Source organism: Corvus kubaryi, unplaced genomic scaffold (assembly GCF_017639235.1).
Source record: "Corvus kubaryi isolate FWS band 111438036 unplaced genomic scaffold, C.kubaryi_AGA036_p1.0 66, whole genome shotgun sequence".
NCBI lineage: Eukaryota > Metazoa > Chordata > Aves > Passeriformes > Corvidae > Corvus > Corvus kubaryi.
The window spans coordinates 28,594,379-28,620,402 of NW_024582054.1; the positions used below are offsets into that span (position 1 = coordinate 28,594,379).

The 26,024-nt window shown below is 44.9% G+C and overlaps 1 protein-coding gene across 3 annotated transcripts; it reads right to left on the minus strand.

The window, feature by feature from the left end:
* Positions 1 to 258: 258 nt before the first annotated feature.
* On the minus strand, positions 259 to 10,635 carry GPR132 (G protein-coupled receptor 132). 3 transcript variants are annotated; one of them, XM_042047861.1, is made up of 3 exons: positions 10,547 to 10,635; positions 10,169 to 10,427; positions 259 to 1,363 (listed from the first exon to the last, which is right to left on the minus strand). In XM_042047861.1, the coding sequence occupies exon 3, from the start codon at positions 1,337 to 1,339 to the stop codon at positions 311 to 313; it is 1,029 nt and encodes a 342-aa protein (XP_041903795.1). In that variant the 5' UTR covers positions 1,340 to 1,363; positions 10,169 to 10,427; positions 10,547 to 10,635; the 3' UTR covers positions 259 to 310. The 3 variants fall into 3 exon arrangements, with proteins under 3 accessions (XP_041903795.1, XP_041903793.1, XP_041903794.1); XM_042047859.1 differs by having other exon boundaries at positions 2,981 to 10,427; XM_042047860.1 differs by having other exon boundaries at positions 2,981 to 10,624.
* Positions 10,636 to 26,024: the final 15,389 nt, after the last annotated feature.

Below are 26,024 nucleotides of genomic sequence, written 5' to 3' on the forward strand. Positions count from 1 at the left end.
TTGAGTAAAAGTAAATTACTTGGTTTATTCCACATATCCTTAGCAAAGCAGTGTTTTCACCAATGATAACTGGTAGGCAAAGTTTGTTGTAGGAGGCAAACAAAAATGTGAATTATTGCTCCCATATAGAGTCCTCAAGGAGTTGCTGGCCCATGCAGGACATGCAAAATAATGTCAGCGTGTAAAGACTTGTGTCCTGCAGCTGGCATTGGGAACTTCTTATTTGTTCCAGTGGCTACAAGCTAGCTGCCACTTTCCTGGTCTCTGCCACTAGTACAGGCCTTGGATGAATCTGTTATTTCTTTGTTTCCTATTCTTTGGTCCCCTCCTCTGATTCTTTTGGCATTTCCGATTTTCTGCTGTCAGTATTGTGAGTAGTGGATGAACTTAGCTTGGATGAGTTCAATCTCCATCTTCTCAGGCTCCTATAACAGTCTTCTCTGACATTTTCACTGACCAGCACGTAGATGATTGGATCGGCAGCACCATTTGCAGTGCATAAACACAGAAACACTGTAAAAATTGAATATATCTCCTTTTCAAATGGACATGGGCAGTCCTGATGAAACATAAAGTATATGGCTCTTATTATGAGCACCACATGATATGGAGCAAAGCAGACCAAGAAAATAACAATAATGGCAATAGCCACATACTTCACTTTCGCTTTCTGGCGACAAGTCAAGCTGATGCTTCTTTTTGTAGTTTGGAAGATTCTGAAGTTTGTAAAAATGAGGATTGTGAAGGGTATGGCAAATCCAAATAGGAATCTCGCAAAGCTGAAAGAAGCCAATGATATGTTAAGGGGCACTGTCTCAAAGCAGGTTATCACATTTGTACAATTTTGCTTTACAGCTTCTGTGGTAAATACTGGGGTGTGGATTACTGCAACCGCAGTAAAGAGAAAACAGACTATTATGATGGCCATTTTCTGTCCTCTTCTCCCCCTCGATTCCAGAGAATACACCAGTGCCATGTAGCGATCGACAGAGATGCAGCACAAAAGCAGAATGCTGATGTAGATATTGCAGAAAAAGATGAATCCTGTTATTTTGCAAGCAGTGTCACCCATGGTCCAGTTGTGCCCATTTTGCACATAGATAATCCACAAAGGCAAGGTACTTAAATACATCAGCTCACACAATGATAAACTGAAAATGTAGATGGCAACTACTTTATTCCTTTGGATTTGTACAAATGTAAGCAGAGAAGTTAAACAATTTGCTGGAAAGCCTATACCAAAAACAATGCTGTAAACAGCAACCAGAAGTGTCTGGCTGTCTTTGTAGGGAAATCCTGGGCAAGTGGAATTACAACTTTTGTTTAGACAATCTTCCATTATTCTTTTTCCAGCTGCTGTTTCCTGAGAAACAGAAGACAAGGTGGAAAGTTAGCATTGCATCACTTAAAAATGTGTCAGTAATGTGTCGTAGGTGCCAGCTTGACATGCTAGTGGAGCAAATGGGATGGGGGATGTTTGAAAGGTGCCTCCTCAGGCAGGAACTGAGAAAGAAAGGGTCACATCCCTCCACCTCTGAGAGTTGGACTGGAGTCTGGGGGGTATGTGGAAGCTCTCTTAAGGGGGATTAGAAGTTTTGTCCCTGGACATAAAATCATCCATCTACTTTCTGTCAGTTCCCATTCTAAAATCACACTGTAAATACTAAAACCCCCATCGTTCCTCATGCCATGTATCACCTGCACCCAAAATCGCACGCAGGGATCAGCCTACAAAAGTAAGGTAGATGAATATGAAGCTGTAGGGCAGCTTAGATGTATTTGAAAAAAAAGCTGGATTCAGTATTGTCCCCTCTTAAGAATGACTGGAGAAGAGAATCCTCACTGCTGTGTGGAGAAGATGGCACAGTACTTAGACCAGTAACAGGACCCGAGGGAATGGCCTGAAGTGGTGTCAGGGGAAGTTTAGGTTGGATATTAGAAAAAGGTTCTTAACCCAGAGGGTGGTTGAGCTGGTGTTAACTTACAAACACAGTGGTTGCAAAAAGGGCTGGTGGTGAAGAGTTTTTTGCTGCCTCTGAGCATCTGTCACCTTTGGCAGAGGAGGAGAGGTCTTTTCTGGGCTGCCTACCTAACTATTGTGTAGAGGGGATAAAAAGGGTGCTTGATTTCAGGGTCAGCAGTGGTTCTCTGCCCAGACCTCGTCTGTTAGCTGACATACAACAGCTTGTCCTTGACTCAGGCATGCCTGACCAATGTGAGAGCTGCTGTACACCTGCACACCACAGAGGGTCTTGGAGATGTCCCCTTCTATGGTAAAGCACAACAGGTGAATACAGACCATAGTCAGGCAGATGGTGACAGCCAGGGAAGGGACATGGCACAAGTCACACACCACCTCAGTTACTCATCAGCTTGTCTACCCCACACACCTCAATAAAAACACCTTCAGGAGTGGTTGAGGGTGCTCTCTCCCCCCCTCCTCCTGGCTTTGCACACTTCTCTTGATCCTGTGCTTGTCTGAATATTCTCCTTTCTGTACAGCTTCCCCCAGAGCAGTCAGTGATGGTGCAGGGCAGGAAGTGGTAGAAGAGTTCTGTCAACACATGGCTCCCAAAGTTTGTCTTGACTCCTCCCCTCCCACTTTGGCTCCAAGTCTCCCTCCCATGCTCGGCATCCAGGAGGGAACCTCAGGAAGGAGATGTCTGTGGCTTTCTAAGCTACCTGCCTGGGGCAGGCATTTTTCCTTGGTGTTTAGCATATGGACTAAGCCACAGGGCTGGGGCTGAGCCAAAGAGACCTTCACCCTTAAATGGCTATCAGCTGCCAAGCATGATGCCCCAGCTGACAAACTGCAGCCACCGGTGTGGATTTACACTCTAGAGAAAAAGCAGATGCTGAAGGACTGTCCTGAAGCTTTGGCCTGCCAGCTTGGGAGCTTGTATCCTACCCAGTCAGGATGCTCTAAGTGCCAGCCCCATATCAGGGAGGAGAGGAGGCCACCATTTGCTGTACTCCTCACCTTCTCCAGGCTCTCAGCCCTGTCCAGGGAAGAGTATTCTTCCACTGGCCACTGCATCCACCCCCAGTTTGGAGCTTCACTTGCCTTCACTCAGTTCTCCAGGTCTGCAGAGGGGTTTCCCCCTCAAATGAAGATCATAAAGCAGCACTCAGCATTTTATTAAATTTCTCCTGGTGACATAGCCCCTTGTGTTGACACACCCTTAAGGAGTAGGAAGTAACACCACAATCCACCCTGTGACTAAAGTCAAATTCTCTGTGCCTCTACACCCCTCTTCAATTGAAAGCACATTTATATCTTCTTCTCAGACCTTTAGAGTTTAATGGTTTGATGCTTGGCTCAGCCCAGAAGATTCCTACTTCTGTCTTCCTCTGGGATGTTGAGGCTAACTTGCATCTCAAATATTAATTCAAATGAAAAACAGTAATAATTACACAACTGAAAAAAACCTATACACTATTTTCTATTAATATTTGTGATGATCAGTTTTGGTTTGAACACCAGAACTGAAGAGATTTATCACAACCAGCAATTTTCAAGCATTTATGAAAGGTCAAACATAGCGATGATGACAAGGATGAGCAATATCCAAGAATGCATTTGTGAGATACAAACTGTTCCAATGAGTTATCTTTGCTGCCCTGTATCTTTCAGTTGAGCAAAGCCCCTCCAAAGTAGCTGTTTTCACTTTTCTGTGGCCTATCCTGATATGCTGGGTCTCACCAACCATAACGAGGTGTTACAGCAGGGACTGGCTGAGTTTTGCATCAACAGCTGAATGTATTTTTGTCAGCAGTCTGAGGCTTCTTTCTGTGTGAGAGTCACTTCATGAGAAAAACCGCAGTTATCATGTGCATGTTTCTCACCTTCAGGATGTGCAAAACATCTCATCTTCCAGGACAGAGACATCACTTCTGGCTCAGGAAGCACCTGAACACAAATCACTGGAAGATGGGGTAATCTGCTAAGAATTTGCTGCATGCCTGCTCTGTATTTACACTCTTCCATTTCTAATGTTATGTTGTGTCCACACTGTTAGACAAATAGATAATTACGTTTCTTACTCCTAAAATGCAGTGGCTCCTGCTGCTCATTTGGGCCTGTTTAATTAATCTTTTCTCAAGAAAAGTCTTTTCAGTAACACTGAAGTGTAAGAAAAAGGGAAGTGAAAACAAGCAGGAAAGCAAAAGGCTTTACTTTGCCTTTTTTTTGCTATTTGTGTATGAACTACTCATGTGAAACTGTTTAAATTTCCAAAGGAGAAGTTGAAGTGATAAAAATAACCCCTATTAGAAAAAAATAAAAAAAGAAAATTACAGATATGGCTACAAGGAAGACAAGGGTAAGTCAAAAAAGCACAATAGTTGGACAGAGACTGGTTGAAAATCTTTGCATTAACTCATCTGAGATACACAGGGGCAGAAAAAAAAAAAAAGGACACAGTAAAATCCATGAGTACAATTACAAGAGAAAAGCACATTAATTAATATATTTTTTATTTTCTAATATTTTTCTCATCATCCATCTCTGCCAGGGTTTATTGTTAAAGCCGAAAGTTTTGAGGCATTTATGTGGATATTAGGAACAATTTAAAATAACTTCTGTGATGGTTAAAATTAAACAAACTTTCCCTTCACACTTTTCTTCCTGTCTCCAATATCTGTAGAGGAAAACAACCTGCATGTCTTAAAGCATAAATCAGCTTTCAGTGAAAGAGGATACAAGTTTCTCCTGAGGGATTTTGTGTGCTTTCTGCAGTAGAACGTAGTGCTGGAAGTATTTGACACAAGGGTGCCAGCAGGATGTCAGTTGGACACTCAAATCTAATATTGAAACACATCACTTCCCAGATGTGACATTTACGCCACCTACAATGCTCGTCACCAGCAATGTCACTCCTCCAACGTCTGAACCTGGGCTTCACCTTCCCATGCAGAACTTACACTACCTGCCTGTAAAAGATCAACTAATAAACTTTTGTGTCTCTTAACTTGAAGGTGAGAAATTGCTGTGGATTATTTGCTCTGCTGTTCTTGAAAGTAGGAAAAAGGTTTATGGTGTCTTTGAATAGAAAGAGATCATGGCCCATTTGCCCAGCAAGTCAGTGAACTGCTTTATTTTTTTTTCCATTATTAATAAACAAATTAGTAGAGGAAGTCACTCCTATAAGCATATCTCAGCATAAAAAGGAGAAACAGCCATGGCTCCACTTGGTTACCCATCAGACCGATCATTTTTACTGACACACACAACATAGCGGGATTTGAAGCTGTACAATTGGAAATTTGAACATAAACCTATGTATTTTCAAGCAACATCATTTCAAAGTTGAATATAATATATGAATATATAATTTTGACACTATATAGTTTCAAAACTCTGTTTAGAAAAAAAGTGTTTTAAAGCTATCCTGGGAATCCAGCCTGAGCACAACTCTATCCTAAAATATCATCCTTCCACTGGTGAAGCAGGTAACCCCTCTCTTGACTAGTGCTGGTTAAAACAAATTATGGGGCATATGTAGGCTGAAAGCAGCAAGACCTTGGGATTAGTTATACAGCCTTAATATTTAATTCAATAGTGCAGATATGAGATATAATGCAGATATAAGCAGTCTTATAAAGATATTAAAATAAAGATGATATTTGGTAGAAGACAGAAGTTATTAATCAACTGCTTTTCAGGAGGGGAGGAGCTCAGCAATCTTTCCTGATGAGGGAAAGATACTTGATTTACCTCATGATAACACTGTTCATAGATGTGAACTCTCAATGACTGTAGATTTTTAAATACCTATGTGCAGGTTCTTACATGAATCCACACATCCCCTTCCCCCTTTCCACAATCTAGAAATCCCACAGTAGTACTAAATGTGCCAGTTTGCTAAAATCAGCAGCTGTGGTATTACTAAGGGGAACTGTCATAATTCAGGTTTGACAAAGGCCCCAGTTTAAGAATGTGATCCTTCCCTGATCTGGGTGCCTTAGTGCCGTATTACACTACTTGGAGAGGGACTGCTCAGGAGAGAAGAATGTCTGGTGGGTGGGAGAGAAATATGTTGATAAAAGAGCCTCATACTGGGTTTAAGACCACGTTATTCAACATGTATAAAAGTGGGTAAAACTACTTAAATGTAGGTAGGGGAAGTTCACAGGTGAAAAACAGACCCCAAAATCCACCCGTAACAGGGGACTTTTTTCTCCAGTCTCATGATTCAAAGGCTGTGAGGCATGATTTTGGGACTTTAGACCTAGCAAAAGTTTCTCAGTTGTCCCTGAGAGCACCAGAGTGCAGCTGTTGCAGGGCAGATTTACTCCCTGGTACCTACCAGCTTGCATGGAAAAGATCCCAGAGCCAGAGGAATGGCTCCATGGCCAGGAGAAGCATCAGGAAGCCCAGAAAAGCTGTCATAGATTTGAGGCTAAACTGTCAAGTGAACATGCTGAGGAAAGTGTAGGTGTTGGAGCAGCAGCAGTGAAAGTGAGCGGCTGAGAGTGGTTCTGCTTCACACCCTCTTCTTCACACCTGAAACCATCAGGCACTTGGGCTCAATGACTTCCTAAAGCTGTTGCAGCTAAATTGGTGGCCTTGGCAGCGCGGAGGGGGGTAATTGTATCTGGCTTCTGTTAAAGAAATGGCTCATTTGAAAACCCAGCTGACCAAACTTTCTTATTGGCTTATGCTGGAACTACAAAGTTTTAGAAGAAGATGAGAGGTGTGACTCCCATTCCTCTCTCCTGCATCAGGGTGCTCATGGATGCTGGTTGAAGCACAGCCAAGTGCCAGCAGTTTGGCACTAGGGGCTAACAAGTGGATGGATACTGTGCTGGATTCCCAAAAGAGCAAGCTGGGATATTGGAGAACAGGCTGGGATATCGGGGAACAGGCTGTTTTAATAAGGTGAGAAGGTCTGGCTATGCTGGCACACTGTTAGAGATGAATATGTCTCACTGCCAGGCTTAAAGAAAATCTGACTTCAAACAGATGAACAAAGAAACACCAAGACCTATGTCTAAATGCATGGGTGTATCCCTTAGAAAGGGGTGCTCTGTTATCCTTTGGATTTTAGGATTTCCCCAGCAGCTACTTGTAGTTATCTTCCTCCTTATTCTTGGCCTCCAGGCCTTCAAACAGGAGACTCCTGCCAAACCTTTGGCACCGGCAGTTAGAAACACACTAAGAGCCACAGAAAGGCCCAGTCTAGAGCCATGTCCCACTCAAACTACTGTGATGGCTCAAAATCATCTCTGGGGTGGCAACTGTTCAGCTGGAGTTGCTGGAGATTTCTGGACTGAGTTCATACATCTCACCCTTCAGTGAACACCAGCATGTGGCCACATGTGACAGCTGGACCAATGCAAGGCAGTAAGAAAGGTCTTCAAGTCCTGAGCAAGCAGAGGACAACCACAGACATCCTGTGGCCAAGAGAAAGACTTGTTCGTGCTAGGAGGAGCATCGTTTGCAGACCTGTGAAGGTGGGATCTCATCACCTCCAGGGCAGGCAAGATGGTCAGCCTGGGAGTGGCATGGCCAGGCCTGTGGCTTGTGGCATCCCTTAGCTGGCCCCTCTGTGCTCCTATGGGGCCTCTGTTGCTGCCACACAAGAACAGGGCAGTGTTGTAGCAGAGTTGATGTGAGTTTTAATGACCATTCAGTTATCCTACCTTGTGGTAAGTGGCTTTGCTTATTTAAAGTTGGCTGTGGATGGTGGCTGGCCAATGGCTCTGCTTGTTTCCCATGTCTTGGTTTGTTTTAATTAATGGTCAAGGGTTGTGTCTGACCACAGTGTGGTCCTGTGTGCTGTTGGCCTGTCAGTGCTGAGTCCTGCCCAGGCTCTGTCCTTTGTTGCTGACCTGGTCACCTCCTGCAGCCTGTCATCACCTGGGTCTGTCTTTCCCTGTCTGTGGTCTCTGTACTGCCACGGTTCATTCCTGCCTTTCACCATCCTGGTGCTGCTTTTCCTCCCTCTGTCTCAAGGCAGAGGTTTTCAAACCACTGCCATCCCAGGAGATTCACAAATGGTAAATCATACAAATTCTGTTGCTCAAGCTCCTGGAAGTCAGAGGATGCTGGATCAGAGGCAAGTGTCCAATGCCACCAGGCAGTGACGCAGATTATATTTGTTCATGACCAAACACATCTGATCAAACTCCCAAATTCACAAGCCTCCCCTCTTCCTGCACTGACACCTTCACTGCAGTCATTACAGTCACAGGGATCACAGGCTCCTTCTGCATCCCCACAATGTGTTTGTCTCTTTCATCCCTCTGAACTCCCCCAGTCACAGCATGGGTTAACTCTGCTGCAAAGATAGGATGGTTTCTTTTTGCCAGGAGTAGAAAAATGCAAAGATAGTGTTGAGTTTTGACCTTGTGACAGCAGATGGACTCTCCCTAATGGGGGTCTTGGCACTGCCCTTGCGGGTCTGTACAGAAACTGCTGTGACGTGGGAGCTGCACTGATGGTATCATCAGTACTAAAGATGTTGCTGGGGAAAAACAGAGCAAAGAGGTGCCCAAAGTAATTTCGTGACCTGTCAGACTCGAGCTCACTGGCAATGGTTGTTACTTACAAGTCTAGCTAGTTTCATCTCAAAACTGTTGCTTTTGTCTAAAGTAGATGTATCTCAGCAAGCAGGATTTGTAAAGCCTTGTGAAAACCACAGTGCCACCTTTATTGAAACAATCCTATTCTTAACAGAATGCCTACAAATGGTATTTAACAGTGCTCTGAACTTAGACACAAATATTTCCTCCTTCTCCATTTACCATGAAACACAATTTCTTTTTCCTTTTCATCCTATGATTTGCTCTCGACTAACTGGAGAACTCCCATTTTCCCTTTTCACATCTGGGTCACCTCCTGTAGCTACCTACTCCCATACCAGCAGCAGGGCTTCCCCCTTAGCACTTTAGTGATACCATCAAAAACTGACGCTCAAAGATTCCCCTTTGCATGTACACACATCTCTGATGTCCCTGTAAGCCCACTCACTTCTGCTAAATCTGTGTTGTTTTGTCTGAATCCTCATCTCTGATCTTTTCTGAGTCTTTATACATTTACCACAATGAGCATCTCATTCTTTTTGGGACACTTAGGGTCTACTACCCAGTTAGTAGATATTTCCCAAAGTGTAGCGCTACTTGTGTGATCACGGTGAGGCTGTAAGATCAAGGTCTCCCCAGGAGGCTTGGGAAATGCTGAACCTGAAAGAGCTGTCTGCACTTTCAGGCAAAAATCTGAACAGAGGGGGTGCCCAATTCAAACTCTGAGACTTCTTTAAATATATTGTCCTGTGTACAGAACTTTGGAAAACATGTCAGAAGAAAATCAGTCTTGCCCATTACGTACTAAGGTGCAGAATAAGTGTTTTGTTCTGTTTTGGGTTTTTTTTTCCCCCATACACCCCTGTTCCCCACAATGAAATTACTGGAAGTTAAAGAGCTGCTGGTTTAGAGGCAGCAGCAGATCTGAATGGGATTATGAGAAGGACAGGTTTAAAATAAATCCAGATCCTCTTTGGTCATTGGCAAAGTAGTCAACTCCGAAAATATTTGACCAAAAAAGAAATGTTAATTTTAACTACAGTTAGTCTCCACATTCCTGAGTGCCAGAGATCAGCAGTGCTGATGAATAAAAGGTGGAGAAAAAGAAGGAATGTAGTGTATCCAATTAGTCGCTATAGACCAGCAGGTAAACTTAAAAATTAAATGCCTGCCTTGCTTTTCCAGCAGAGTAAGGATGAGAGGAAAGGCTGGATGCAATTCTCCTCAAAAGAAACCCAGCATTCATATTTCTATTAAAATTCTCTATTCATGCCTCATGCACTGCAGTAATAGCTAAAACTAACCTCACAGTAACCTCTATTCTGCCAAAATCCTTCAATCCTAATAATCATCTATCCCTGACTAGAACTAAAGTTGATTTCTAAGAGAAATATGTTTTTTATAGGAAAGGGAAGGGAATTTGTAAGGAAGACAGGTGGGAAGGACTGCATCAACTGCAATTAATTAATGGAGGCCCAGCAACGTTATCAACCACAAGGAGATTTAGACTATGGTGAAACATCAGCACATTCTGCAGCTCTTGAGCACAAACACCCGGCACGGAGAAACAGTGCTCAAAACAGAACAAAGGAAAATGTTGCTAAATAGAAGCAATGCCTGGACTCAGAGATGGAATACTTACCTTTTCTTTCTTTCTTTTTTTTTTTTTTCCCCTTTTTTCCCCCTTGGTTTTTGCAGAGGAGGCGTTGGAGTGCTCCAGCTCTTGCCGCGCTCAGAGGCTGCTCTGACAGAACTGCAGGAAGTAGCTGACGATACCGCGGGCAGCCCTAAATGCTGTGAGCTAAAAGAAGCTCTGGTGGCACACCTTCATCCTCAAGTGAGTCGCTTTTAGTTGGGGTACGCACAGGAAGCAGAGGCTGCTTTCAGCGTCAGCAGAGCACCTAGAGGAGAAGCAGCCTTAAAAAAGTGTTTGCTGACAAATTCTGTCGCTTGTACAGGGGTGGGAGGTTGCTTTTGTGACTGCCAGACTCTTGTTTGGGCTCCTGCTCTAGGCACGCACCTCAATCACTGCGCAAACGTGCTCCGGATGGACAAGGGACCGATGAACTGCCCCCAGCCCTGTGGCTCCTCAGGAGCAGGGGGCCTGCGGGAGGTGCTTATTCCGTATTTCTGCAGTGGAGGTAACTCCCACTCTGGGTGCGACACATGAACTCACCTGAGTATGTGTGAATTGGCTCGGTATTGAAAAATGGGAAGCAGTATTAGAGCCCAATAAAGGGAGTGGTGATAGGTGGAAGAGCCTATTCTGGTGCCAGTTGGGATAGAAAAGGCTGAGAATACTAAAGAAGATTAGACGGTGATTTCAGCACCTTCTAGAAGAAGAAGAATTCAGTTGCAGTAGTTCGTTAATAGCAAAGGGCATTGATAAGAAGGAGCATATGATCTTTACCAAGTGCCCTGGTTCAGGCTTTATGTGAAGGAGGAAGAAGATCCCGATGTTGTGTTGCCAGACTAGACCTTGTTTGTGAGACCCGTTCCATGTGGTTTTGCAGATGCAGTGTTTCACTCAGTGAAAGTCAGTTAAAGCCAGATTTATAAAGTTTTCAGGTAACTTCTCCATCAACTTCTACCAATTCCACTTGCAGTGAGGTGCTTACAGGGCCCCACAAGGATCTGTCAGTGCTTGCAGGCTGCTGAGGGCTAAGGTGGGACAGAATGGATCTGGGAGGCAACCTTAGGCAAGCAGAGAACTGAATTCACTTTTGGTATCTGTATTGAAAGTGAAACATTTCTTCTGAAAATTAAAGAAATGCTTGGTATGTACTTTCATTCTGATGTGAAAAAGTTTAGTTCTGTTCTGCTGGAGAAAGTTTCTGGGGATGGGCTTTTCTGAAAAGAGCAATTTATTCTCAGGAACCAGGAGGAATTGGGAAGGAAGAGGCTGAAGCTGGTTTCCATCTGTGGAGGAGAATAGGTAAAATTTCTGTCTGTACCAGCTCAGCCTGACTGGACATAGTGCTGGAACTGCCTCAAACACATGATTGCATCTTGTTCCTTCTCAGTGTAGAAATAAAACCCAAAGGAAAACACAAAGAATGAAGGAATAATGTTTCTGAGATGACTAGAGCTGTTTTCTCTTTGTAGATGACCATTCTTCATTCAGAGCTGTGGAATAGAAAAGAGCAGAGTGCTCTTAGACCTGAGAAACCGGAGTTTTCACAGAGACCAGTGGGGTCCTCTGTGGTATTTGTAATGTACCAGTTCACACATCCCATTTGGCTGCAATCAGCTGTGGGGTCAAATACCTGCCTGATTATTCTTTCCCTGATGCTGGGTTTAGGATAGTCAGAGACACATTTGCATCTTTCAGCTGGATTTTATGATGAAACTCTGAAAATTGCATAGTCCTCCGTAGAGAAATGAAAGGTGACACATCTCTGGCCCTTGATCTTCCAGTCAGACTTGAAAAATATTACTATTTATCTTCTTCGTGCTTCTCTCAGTAGTGCAGCCCCAACTGACATCACCCACAACCATTTTCCTACAAGATGAAGACTGATCCAATATTTCACGTTGGAAGATGCTTTCAAGAACTTTTGACAAGATCTTCTGTGACTGGAGATGAACACAGAGCTAGACCTTCTGTGGGCAACAAAACCAAACCAAACGTTTCAAGTAAGTTTACTCTGTTTTCAGGAGAGATAATGCAAGCAGTACAGCAATATAAAGTTTGGCCTGAGCTGTATTGTTCTGGTGTCTTACCTAGGCAGTGAAAAAAGATCAGATGAAGAACCATTTAAAACAGAGAGCAGAAACTCTCTGGCCAGATCCAATTGAAGTAAGTGGAAATGTTTCTTTTCACCTCAGTGAGTTTAGATTCGGCATTTTGAGAATATTTCTTTCTACCATTTAATTTCTGGGTGCTATTTAGCTAGTTGTCTTTAAAGAAGTTAAGCTGCATATGAGATGTCTTCTATGCACTCTTCATCATTTTACTGCTGGGGTACAGTGACTGCCCATAGAATATGAGAGGAAAGGGTCCAGCCTTGTTTTAACTCAGTTCTGCATAACACAGAATTTTTTCACAGGATTTTCACAGCACTGTGATGGAGCAATTGCTGTGCCCGACTGACCAGTGAACAGAAATAACTCTGGAAGACTTATGGGGTCCAATGAATTTGAAAAGCTTGAGTTTTTCACTCCCTTTTCATTTAGAAACTATCAAGAGAAAAGCTGGCAGGATATTTCTCTGTTCCACTGAGTATGAAAATGCTCTGTGTTAACATTATCCTCCCCTGGTCATGACCAACAAGAACCTACAAATGGAGGAAATGTCAGCTCATCTGCCTCTCCTTCTTCCACCTGCAACTGAATGCAGTCATGGTCATATAATGCAAAAGGTTACCCAGGAATACAATTTTGTACAGTTGTGCATCCTCTTTGTAGGTAACCAAGGTTCATTTTTCTTGGAAAATGATAGAATATGGCTTTAAATTTGCAGCATGGGAAGTGAGGAAATGAAAACAGTGTCTCGAAGTACAGGTCTTGGCAGGAAACAGCCAAATGTCTGTCCTGTTATTAGGCAGGGCACTGAATGGGGACTGAGCTGCAAACCTGTCTGGGGACTGCAGCATGTACAGGATGGCAAAAAGGACTTGCTTAATCATAAGCAAGGCAGAAAGGTGCCCAAGAGTCTCTCTAGGGCAGCAGTGGCCAGGGGCTAAGAAGCACCCAGGACTGAATTCTGCTCTGGGCTCCTGTGGCCAAAGCACTGTATGAGTGCCCCTGCACTGGTATGATCCACAGCTGTGCCTACCAAAGAATCCCAGTAGCTTGTGGCTCAAACTTGGGTTGTCTGTCAGCCACTCAAACAGTGGCTATGATGTTCTTGGTCTGGGACAGGGATAAAAGCTGGCCACAGTGCTTTTTTTCAGTCTATATCAGGATCAACTATAGGTTGGGTCCCTCAAGCCAGAATGTGTTAAACTCTGCTAAAACAGAAGCTCAGCTTCTTCCCAACCACTTTCTACTTGCAGAATCTTCCCCTTACACATGAGGTGTCTACATGTGCCACCCTGGCAACCAGGCCAGCTGAGTGGCAAAACCATTGAGCTGAGCCCAGCACAGAGCTCACACGGACTTCTGGCTGACCATGCACACCCAATACATAGAGTGCAGTCTGCAGGGAATGCAGAAGCCTTCCAGTCTTCACTGGAAATGAAAAGTGGGGCTGTCAGTTGCTCAGATTTTTGATTCAGTGGCTGTCCTACATGTGATGGGTGGGATGACACAGTCAGATTCCTGCTGCTTAGTCAGGCTGCACAAATGCTTGCATCTCATGTCTGCATTGGAAAGCCCTCCTGCTTTAAGTTGCCTGTTTTTGTGAGTGGCGTGTAGAAATTTGGCTGTCCTCCTTTTTCACTGGGGCAGTGACGTACTGTGTGCCTCAGGGGTGGAAATCCACTAAGTTGAATATGTGACTGATGATGCCCTCATCAAGGAAAGGTCTCTCACTCTGAAGAGAAAAGCCCTATCATGGTTGACAGTCCTACCCCATCATGCACTGGGATTAACATGGTCCCCATCAGGAGCTCACCGGCCAAGTGCAACTGGTTGTCACACAGAGCTTCTGAGAGACCTTTGACACCACTGACTTCTCTGGGGCAACAACAGCTTTGTCCTCTGTGTGTAAGAGTGGAGAGGTGCCACTCTGTACTTGGGGTCCTTGGGATGAGGTTGGGTTATATCTAACAGCTTCTTTGGGACATCCTGCTGCCAGTGGTGCTGCCAAAGCTGAGACAGCGAGTGTGCTGCTGCAGCTCAGGGAATTTGGCTCCATGCTTTGAACTCAGTCTCCAAATATGTGTCTCCCCAAGCATCTCAGCCCATCCACTTTGTCCTTTCATTCAGATTCAGCTTCAGAATAAAAGGCAATGGAAAACATAAATATAATTGGTTAGCAGACACCCATCACTACCTGCCACACTGCACTGCAGGCTTGGCTCTGCTGCTCACGCCGCATGTGCAGCCTTGTGACAGATATGTCTGGCTTTCTCTTCTTGTGAAAACCCCTCCTTATTCTAGGAAACTCTAACACCCACAGGGGTAAAGGTTACAGTTCTTAGTGTGGGGAGGAAAAGGGTGAGGTTCAAAGACTACTAATTTAGAATTTTTTTACAAACTTAAAGCAGCAGCAGTTCTGGGCCAAGACCTGAAGTCGGTTTAACCCTCACAGACTCAGAGAGAAGTTCAAGCTGGTTTTGCATCTTGTGCAAACAGGTAATGTGGCTACCCAGTGCTCTGTGCTACTGCAGGGCTCTTAGATTTTTTGGTATTAAATCTCAGGTTAATACAAAAACTGTGTCAACCATGGAAACAAAGTAATAAAATTCATCTTCCCATTCAGAATCCCGAGGGAGCAGAGTGGCTGAAGGACTAGGACCTGACGTACACAGCAGTGCCATTGACAGAGGGGTCCAGATAAACCAAATCCCACTCAAACATTCTGCTGTAAGTCCAAACATTTTTTCTGCTACCGTTGTTTTCCCCTTAGCCTCCATCAGTTTGCTCTGCAGCCAGGCTGGACCCAGCTGATGCAGCAGAGATTCAAAGGGCTTTGCTGTTTACATTGCATCAGCTCCTCTTGCTGTGGTCAGGGAGCCTCACTGCCAGCTCTCCATGGCAAAGATCCCAGCAGTCCACCTTGCAGAGCTGCACCAAGCCCCTGAAGGGGGGTGGCTTTAGGAAGCTGGTGCCCTGCTAGGGGAGGATGTCACAGAACTGGCAGGCGCCTGTGGGTGACCCTGGCATGTCTGTGCTCGGCTCAGTGCTGAGGGGCACCTTAGAGAAATACTGCAGACAGGAAAGCAGGAAATGTTTTGCAGAACAGAGATAACATAGAAAATAATGCTCTGTACATGGTTTGATTTACTGATTTACATGTACAGGGGCTGCCATGTAAAGCACACAGGAAAAGGAAATGGAATGGAGGAGGAGGGGGAGGAAAAAGGCAAGAGAACAACAAAACAGGCTGGCAGGTTTCATGGGGAGCAGGACTTCATGTCCTGGGTTTTCTCCTGAGCATGGTGTGTTGTGGAGGTCTGCAATCACACATGGACACTCAGGATTGTGAGCCCTTTGGTTCAAAAGTATGTCTCTCTTTATCAAAATGGGCAACTTGCTTCATCTTGGGGTTCTTCTGCACTGAGAATTCCCTGATGTGTACAGCTGGAATCATCCTGGGCATGCCAGACCTTGTCTAAAGCAAACCAGTCCCTGAGCCACTGATCTGAACTCCACCTGTGTGATGGGGAAGTCACAGAGGGTGGAGTTGTGAGCCCTGCGCTGTGCTGATCAGATTCTCCCAAAAAAAGAAGACTTCAGAGGTCTCCGTGACTTCCTGTGGGTGAGCCCTCACATAACATGAACCTCAGCCACTGATCTGAACTCCACCTGTGTGATGGGGAAGTCACAGAGGGTGGAGTTGTGAGCCCTGCGCTGTGCTGATCAGATTCTCTCAAAAAAAGAAGACTTCAGAGGTCGCTGTGACTTCCTGTGGGTGAGCCCTCACATAACATGAGCCTCAGCAAGCAGTGGGATGCACCTGCCAGCAGCAAGTCTCTCTGCAGAACCTCTGTGCACAGCTGGTTTTTGTGGACCTTTGCCAGACTTTTTGTGGTCCACCTGACTGCACCTCAGTGGGGGAGCTCACAGAGCTGGGCAGGCTCCACTTTGCAATAACTTGTTTCTTCATTTGGCCCACTTCCTTTGTGTCACTGACCCACAGTGGGGAAACTGAGGCTCATGTGTGGGTGGTGAGCTGGGTGATGAATCCACTCTGCAGTGGCCAGGCCACGGAACCATCTCCTGCAGTTGGATAGTTACCTCTGAAGTCTTTTTTGAGGCACCTCCTCTGAGTCTGAGGGGTTCTGGAATCATAGAATAGAATCATTTAGGTTGGAAAAACCTCTAGGATCATCCAGAACAAACAGTAACCTAGCACTGCCAAATCCACCACTAAACCATGTCCCTAGGCACCACATCTTCACAAACTTAATCATTTGGAGAAAGAAAAATGCCTGATAAAAGTATGACATCCAGCCTTCAATTAAGAAAGATTTAGTGGGACACATATTTTGAGATCTCAGATAAATTCCCTGATACAGTCTGAAAAAGGAAGTATGGTCTTCCTTGACATTTCTAGTGTACACCCCAAGGCGAAAAAAATCCAAGCTTTTCCCCCTCCTTTCCCACCAGTCTTTCAGATTCTCTTACTCCATCATAAAGACAACAGAAAAATCTACTGGAAATCACCCTTAAAAACTCCGACTTTTGAGCTCTGGCACAATTTTTTTTAGTATAAGCATATCTTCCTATAAATTGGTTTTCCTGTAGACACCTGGGATTTTGTTCTGTGTTCAGCAGTTTGCTTTCACTTAAACAATGAATTTACAGTCTTGTTTTTCAAGCACGATTTCCATGCCCTCCTTGGTGCTGGGACTGTACTTTTTGAAGATTCGTTTGTGAAACAACCACATAAGTTGGAAAGATTCTTCGACATTACAAAACATCCCTTCCATCATCTTTTCTCCAGGCACTAGCAGCTTCAGTCATTTCGTAAATAGAATTACTCGTGGAAAGACAGATGGTGAAGCTTCACCTGGTGCTGGGGTGACACAGGCACATTTTAACACGTGACACTGGGGATGGGAAGTCTGTCTGTCTGTCTGTCTGTCTGTGGTGCATGAGAGTGATACCTGTGGTAGCTTTTCTGGCGTGAGTTTGCTGAGTGGAAGCAGGTGGACCTTGACACCACAACGCTCTGTGCTCTCCAGGCTACCCAGATGTGGGATGTTTTTGCATGAAACCTCTGCACAGCCAAACCTGCAGGTTTCAACATTTTAAGATATGCAAATATTTTATAATTCTTTGCCAGCCTTGGTAGCGTGTGCTGTCAGATAATGGGAAGAAAAGACTCATCTTGTGGCCTCTTTTCATTAATCTCATCTCTGTCTGAGTTTTAGTTTTCTGTTTAGAAGACATCTGTGAATTCTTTTAAAGACTTTCTTTGCCAGTATTTTGAGATGAAGTGGCAAAAAGATACTGTAAGAGTGTTACAGTGAGCCATGACCAACCCCAGGGCCAGCCGGATCAAGTGGACCAAAAGGTCCATTGGTTTGGTGCTGCCACAGCCCAAAAGCCCTGAGCATTCAAAAGGCTGTGAAAAATACATAAATCCGTGCCTTACCATTGGCTGCAGCCCTCCCCTCCCCTTATTTCTCATATTTGGTTGCCTTTCCAGAAAGTTCTATGTTCTCCGGTTGTTAATTGGTCCTTGTTACTCCTCCCTGCCTACCCCTTCTCCCATTTGCTGTGCTTCCTTCTCCCCACCTCGGTAACACCCCCTGGCTGATGTTCCATTGGTTACTGTGTGTTTTCCCCACCCATATTGTGGGGGTACAAGACCCCCTGCAAGCCACGTGGCTTCAGTTTTCTCCGTGGATTTTTCTCCCAAATAAACTGTCTACCTCGACAAAGAAGTCCCTCTGCCTTTTTCCTTCCTCCTTCGTGCACCTGTGCCATCGGTGGGTGAGGTGAGCCCGACCCAAAGCTTCGCCTGCCCTCCGTGATTCGGCTCTGTCCCCCCCTTCGGAGCAGGCAGGGATTGCCTGGTGCCTGTGGGCCTGCAGGCACGGCACTGCGGCGTAAGAGACCCAGTTGTTAACCACAAATGAAAAAAAATAACTCGAACTATAGATACCTACTTACAATGAGACATGGAAATCCCAGAATTTCCCAGAACCAAATGCTCCCACTGACCTGACTCAGTGGAAGTGCTGTCCCAGCATCACTGCTCAGGTCCCAGGCCAGTAGGAGAAAGGCAGGCTGCAGGCCAGCTGCATCCTGGAGCTGAAGTTTATGGAATCACACAGCGAATACATGGGTGAAAATAAAGTGTGTCTTGTAATGCTCCCAAGCACCAAGGAAAAAAATACAAGCACATCCATAAATGTCTCCCATTCCTCTGCAGAGGCACTTTCCTGTCTGATCAGCTTGGATGACATCCTGGCACTTTCAGGAACAGGAGGAAAGGGCTATGAGGACAGAAGAAGAAAGAAGATGGTCCAGAAAGAATGCAACATCTTTTCTCTGCTTGGTTTCAAGACGATTGGGATGCCTAGCTGTTGGTGAGGGCTCTGGGCAATGATAAACAAGCTCATGTCTTCTGCAGAGAGATGGACATGAATGTCTGCAGGTAGCTGCAGGAGTATCTGGTACTGGTATCCTACACATGGTTTTGGGTGCCCTGGAGAAACCTGACATTGAATGGCCAGGCAGTCCCTTTGCGCAGGACTTTAAAGACCAGGAAAACAGGTTGCTCCAAGCCCCATACAACCTGGCCTTGAACACTCCCTGGGATGGGGCAGCCACAGCTTCTCTGGGCAACCTGTGCCAGGGCCTCAGCACCCTCACAGCAAAGAATTTCTTCTCAGTATCTAAACCCGCCCTCTGCCGGTTTGAATCCATTATTCCTTGTCCTGTCACTCCATGCCCTTGTAAAAAGTCTCTCTCCAGTGCTCCTGTAGCTCCTTTAGGCACTGGAAGGTCTCCCTGGAACCTTCTTTACTGCAGGCTGAACATCTCCAACTTTCTCCAGTCTGTCTTCATAGCAGAGATGCTCCAGCACCCTGAGCATCTTCATGGCCTGCTCTGGGCCTGCTCCAGCAGATCCACATCTTTCTGATATTGGGACACCCAGTGCCAGATGTCCAGCAGCACTGCAGGTGGGGTCTCACCAGAGTGGAGGAGAGAGACAGAATCCCCTCCCTTGACCTGCTGCTGAGAACATGGTTGGCTTTCAGCACCCCCAAGTGCTTCTCAGGAGGTCGCCTCTTAATCCATCCTGGTTATGTCTGCTGGCTGGTGGAAGGACAGCCACAGATATGTCAGCTAATCCTTTTGCTTTGAAATTTTATTTTAAAAAAATAATTAATAAAATGTACACCGTGGATACTAGACCTCTTTCCCTAAAAAAGTTCTTAGCAATCCAAAGGCAGAAAAACAGGAGGAGAGAATGAAAGCTGATGTGCTATTTATAAAAACGGTATCTTCCGGTGTTCTCTGTTACTGCTCTATGGTTCCCCTATAGTGGTTTGTTGTAAAAAAATTATGAACCTGCCATGGTAATCTAAGATTTGTGCCCCTTTACCTAGCAACAATATTTTCTCTTAGGACACTATCTTCTGTCTTCTGCTAGAGGGGGTCTTAGTAGAAGCATCAGTAATAGGACAACAAAACAATAAATAATCTGTTATGATGTCTAAATCCTTTTGAAAAATGGCAATAGCATGCTGGTATTTGCTCTTCAAAGTATTATCCATTATTTGGGAATGAAGGAGCAACCTCTTGTAGTTAAAAACCTTATCAAGCTCAATCACAAAATCAAATGAAAAGCTGTATTCAAATGCAACCTAATTTATAAAGTGAATTATTTCTTGATTGAATAAGAAATTTTAATAGTCTAAAATGAAAAATGGGATTCTATCAGCTCTTGATCTTTCTTTGGTAACCACCAGATTACAAGTAGTCCCTAATTCTTTGTCTGCTACTGAATTTAGTTCACTTTATTTTAGCATATTTGAAGGGAGTTTGTTTATGGTATAACTGGTGGGAAATTCCAGACGGAAAGGAGGAGTTAGTACATACAGAGACGGACTCTGAGCTTTTCTTGTAAGCCTTGGTTTTCTTTTGCAAAGGAAAAAACAAAACAACAACACCCTTTTACCAGTGCTTTTTCATCTGGCTATGTGGGTGGTATGTTGAAGTAATAGTTTGTTGGAGATTAAAGAGAAGAGTGACTGCTGTGTAGCTGCTATCAGAAGGGGGAATCCCAGCTCTTTAAAGAGTGTGCACAACTAGACGTGAGCAGTGTTATTATAGGGTTCAAAAGAAAAACCAGCCCAAACAATCCCCTTCTCACCAAACCTCCCTTGGATTTCCAGAGTGTGTAGCAGTGGGCCAGATCTGTGACTGGGAGATCTCTGCCAGAGTTGCTGTGTGTGGCTGCTGAGTCTGGGCTCTGTGTTGAGTCTGCAGAGGTCCTGTCCTGCTGGGTTAAAGCATCTCCTGCAGGGATGGGCAGCCTTGCTCTGGAGATGCAAAGGATGGAGACCCCACCAGTCCCCTGATGTGCTTGGTGTTTTGTCCCAGTCATCAAAGAGTACTGGTGGAAACTTTTCTTTCTTCCAGGCTGGACCCAGCAGAAGCCAGTGTGTTGTTGATATGAAAGGAATACACCTGCTTTATACGTAAGGAACACACCTATTTCCCACCTAAAGTAAAGCAGTCTTTAGTTCCTGGTGTTTTCTTCCACATGAATTCAAGGCACGAGAAAAGGCACAACTCCCGGAAGCCATTCTTAGCAGAATGGCAGACACTTACCATGAACCCTCCCTTTTGTAGCCCACATTTAACCCACAGTCTGTTTCTTCTCCTTAGCAATCATACTTTTTTTATCATCTGTGGTCCCTAGATACCTACAGATGGGTCTTCCTACGTGCCACTGCTGAGCAGTAAAGCACCTCAGCAGTCTCACTTTACTGCCTGGTAAAACTAAGGAGACTAATCTGGGAATTACTGAAAAGCACTTGGAAGACAAGGCAGTCACTGGTCACAGCCAGCACAGGTTCATGAGGGGAAAGTCCTGCTTGACAAACTTAATTTCCTTTTATGGCAAGGTAACCAGTCATAATAATAACCCTTGATCAAGGGAAGTTGATGTAATCATTTTGGGTTCCAGTAAAGCTTTTGACACTGTCTCTTACAGGATCCTTCTGGACAAAATGTCCAGCAAACAGCTGGATAAATACACATCTATGATTCCGTGACTCCCCAGCCAGTGTCAGGTTCCTGTGGGTTCATCTGGGTTGCTCTGGAGAAAGGGGTGAAGAGAGGAGGGGTGGAAGAGGGTGAGGACTGTACCTCTCCCACCGAAAGCAGGCCAAGTATATGGAAAATACATCCATGTTTCAGAAGGGAAGCAGTTGGGGAACTGGCTGTGGCTGGGGAACTCGGTTCTCAGAAGGAAGTCCCTGGTGCTGAGGCTATTTTTGTCTTCTAACAGACAACTGTAATGGATTAAATGGAAAAACAGCCCTGACAGCTGGGTCTGAAACATGCCTGCTGCCCATGCACCCTGCCAAAGGCCATGCTCAAGGCCAGACCTGTGCTGTCACAGTTAGAAGCCTGTGGTGATAGTTAGGAACTCAAGAAGAAAGTGGTGTTTTGTGAAAATATTTGTACAATTAGTCTACACACAGTCACAGTAGACTGAGAAGAGATTTGATGTGATGGATAAAGCAAATAAAAGACCAAAGAGCAGAGTGAGTCCTGAACCTCACACAGGGTGGTGTTTGCTCTGGTCTTTGCAGGTTGCCATTGCAGGTAGTTCATGGTTTCCTCTTTTCAGATTCCTTTGAAGAGCGCACATGTGAAAGTGTGCAGACAAGAGAAGGCAGCAAGAGTGGCTTTCCTGGGGAACCAAAGGTTTGCCTAGCCTCCAGTGGTGGCTCAAAGCAGCCCTTGGGGAAAAGCAGTGTAATGGGGGCAGCTCACAGTGTCCTCTCCCCAAAGCTGCTCCCTCACTCCACGAGTCTGCACTTCAGGGAGTGTTTCAGCAGTGATCTTTCTACTGCTATGCATGGGCATGGAAATAATTTCCCTACAGCTCTGCCTACATCTAACACCATAGACACACTCACAGTTGCTCTATTTCCTTTTCTCACAATGCTGTACTGTGACCCTGTGCTGTGATATTTGCAATTTCTCACTTCTCTAACTCTCACATCAGTTATGGGGTAACTTTTAGTGTTTTACTGGACATGGCCTTTTTCCCTGGTACAGCATCTGATGCCTTGGAAAACCCCAAATCTGCCATGTCTGGGCCAGGCTCATCAAAACTGGAACTCAGTTTGGCAAATAATTCGTGTTCTTTGAAAGATGCTAATTAGCATTTACTCTTCACTTCTGACTGTAATTACCCAGTTCATCCTCTTTACCCATTTGGAGTATTGATACACTATGAGCACTTCTTCAAATGGAAGTGGGAGAGAGATCAGTCATCTCTTTTGGGAATGCTAATTAGCCAAAGTGCTTATTTTAAATATTTTTCCCTAGCAGATCTTGCTTAGGAGCCTCTTGATGTTACTGAGCAAAAATGTCCATCAGCAACCCCATGTTATACATGTACACAGTCTCACTTCTTTCTGAATACAGACAAATATCTATTTAATACTTTTCTTTTTTACATTACCATTCATTTTACTACCTCTCTCTAGTGATATTTTTGCACTATTTTTAAGCTACTTTTTTTCTTAGTAGACAAAAAAATACTTTCTCTGCTCTGTTCTTAGGTGTTTCTATATGGTTCTAATTTCACTTACTAATTTGTCCCACTTAGTTACTTCTATTTTATGTTAACTGGCAGCTGTTTCCACCTTTCACAGCTGTGATTGCTTTTCAGTTTCACATTGATTCCTTCACTTTGCTGCTGAACCAGGATGAGATTTTTAGCATGATCTGTTTGCACCCTTGTCTTGGAAATCCTGACTTTTTGACCATCTGATAAACCCCTCGTCAAAGGCCTGAACTGTCATTTGGGTTTTTCTACCCGCATTTTGTCTAGCAATGAACCTGGATAGTAATTTTCCTTTGAGCTAGAGAATTTATCTTTTTAATGCTTAGTGTTTAGGGCAGACAAATAATCAGGTCACAATCAGGTCACAAAGATGCCTGGCATTCGGAGGTCAACAAACTTTCTACCCTGCACTTGGTTCACCACGATATGTTGTAATGAATGTTCTTACCGTGGGTGTGACCCTCATGGGTGTGACCCTTACCTGTACCACCCAAATGCTATTTTTCCACTGGCTGCTTACATCTCTAGCATGTGTCTCCCATGTGAAGCTCTCTATGCATACAGAACTCTTCTCTCCACAAATTGGATGAAGGTTAAATGAATAATGGGTTTAAAAGAACAATCACCCTGCTTTTTGACTCTGTGACTTTGTCTGGTGGTCTGTAGCAATCGTTCTGCAGATACTCTCCCTGTTCTGCTGAGCATCTTGTAAATCTGACTTAGCAGCTCACATGTCCACAGTGGTGATAAATAGAACCACCCCCAGTCTGCCCTTCCTAATCAACAGTTTTATTTCAGTATCAGGGCAGTCATCTCGCCAGGGTTCCGTGACATCAGCTGCATCAGATTCCATCACAAGTAACTTTCTGTTCTTCTCATTTCTTACTGGCCCTTCTAGCACCCATATAATTGACCACAAGTTTCTTTTTTCGTCGTTCAGTCCTTCCATCATTCAGTCAGCAAGCTGCTGTCTGCATGTGGAGTTGCATGACACACACACTTTCTTGGCAGTGTTTATTGTTGCTGGTCCAGCCAGCCCTATATGGCTCCCTCTGAAAATGTGGGCAACCTACATGTGACAGTATTGGCTTTTTTTTTTTTCTTTCTCTTTCTGATGTTACCACTCTTCCTCAAGGACGGGAGACAAGCAAATCTGTTTGCCTCATACCTGTTGTGCTGGCCATCTACAACTCATTCATGAGTTGTCCTGCTTTGCTTTGGTACACCAGAATTCAGTCAAATACAAATCTTCTTTTTATGTGTGTTGAGGCTATTATTTTGTGTCAGCTCTAGCTGGATGAAAACAAGAAATATCTGAATGCTCATGAGGAAATCTTTAGTTTTAGGATATTTCAAAATCAGTTTTGCTGATCTGTTGATACACGTGAATATTTGACAAGTGAAACTGCTTGTGAGTCACATCGCTGTTACGGTAATAAAAAATGAAACATCATCTGCAGTATCTGGGTTGAGCGAAGGTGGTTGTGAAACAAGATGTTGTGGTGGGAATGTCTTTCCAGAAGGAGAAAAGGAGAAGCGTATGAGACAGTAATAGCAAGTGTGTATAGGGGAAAGTGAGAAACACCATGGGCCAGAGAGCCTCCCACTCCGGGAGTTGCCGTGGAACATGGCAGGGCAGGGCAGTGCCCAGCAGCACAGCCCCAGCTCCTGTCTCCCAGCTCCCACCCCTTAACAGGGAAGCCAAGTCCAGCCAGGACTCACCCAGGTGGAGATGTCTGTGCTTCTGTCTGCTGAGCCTGGAATGGGCTAGGGGAACATAATGGAAATCTTGAGCCGGGTGGAAGCATCTTCTGCATACAGGCAGAGGGCTGCTGAGGCAGAGAGAGACCAGGATCCCATGGATGCTGCATTAGGTGATGTGGAGAGGGTCAGGGAGAGCCTTGGGAACAGTGAGGAATGTAAGGATGGAGAAGAGTCATCATTGTGCTATGTCTAGAAAATCAGGACAAAACTTGAAGGCAATGCAGCCAGAGTAGGCACAGGAAGAAAAGGCAGGAAGAGTGGGCTGGTGCAGGGAGGTGAAGAGGGTTTCTGTAGCCATGGCATTTGGGATGGGAAGTTAGGGGAGAAGAATTTGTGCTGCTGAAGGCTGGGATGGTGAAGAAGGTGTGGGCAGGATGTATTTGTGTGGGCAAGATGAGAACAGCCCCAGAGTGGTGATGCTATAGGCGAAGTTAGGAGTTATTGAATGTGCCTGCAAGGAGAAGATAAGGAGACAGGAGAAGAAAAGGAGAGTGACTTTGTCATGAAGGTGAAAGAAGGCATTAACAGGAATGGGAATGGGTCTAAAAGAAAGGTTTATGTAGGAAGAGCAGTCTTTGAGCTGCTCCTTCTGCAAGAACATGTGAGGGACAAGAATGCAAGAGCTCACAGTTACAGAGAGGTCAGACTAACAGTACAGATGAAAATACCTTTCTGAGAAAAGTGGTTACTGAGGTAGGGAATAGGAACAAGTCTGCCAGAGGAGGGACTGGCAAATGGTGATGACACCTTCACTGGCAAGGCCTGCAGAAGTGGCATGAGGGGAAGACACCAGAGGAATAAAGTCCAGCTTCTGGAGCAGAATGGGCTGAAGGTTCGCAGGAAGGATCTGGATGGAGTCACATCCAGGTTTGTTAGTTTCTCCTCAGAGATGAAAATGGTAAGGATGAGCTTGGGAATAGAGACTGGGCAGGTGGACAGGCACTATCAGTTGTCCTGGGAGGTGAGGCACGAAGCCTCCAGTTTTTGGAAATGAGACGTAGCTACAAGAGAACTGAGGACATCTGCCCCAAATATGGAAAGGGCTTAGGAGAGCTACTCCAGGGCTTTAAGGAAATGAACCCGGGTGCTCCCCCCTGGAGGGAGTTAGGAGAACATCTAGTGGTGGCCTGGGGTGTTGTGAGGTTTCCCTCCATCCCTGTGACTGGTGGCCCCATGGTGTCTTCCCAATGACTCAGAGAATTTCCCGAGGCCCTCCTGAGAGCTCTCTCTGCATGCATCAAAACTGGTTTGTGGTTGGTTTCTTTCGAGCACCAAAACTGCAGAAGAAGTTTTCTAGCTCCTCTCTGTCTGAGAAATGGAGTAGGTCACTGGGAAAGCACATGTCAGATGGGAACTG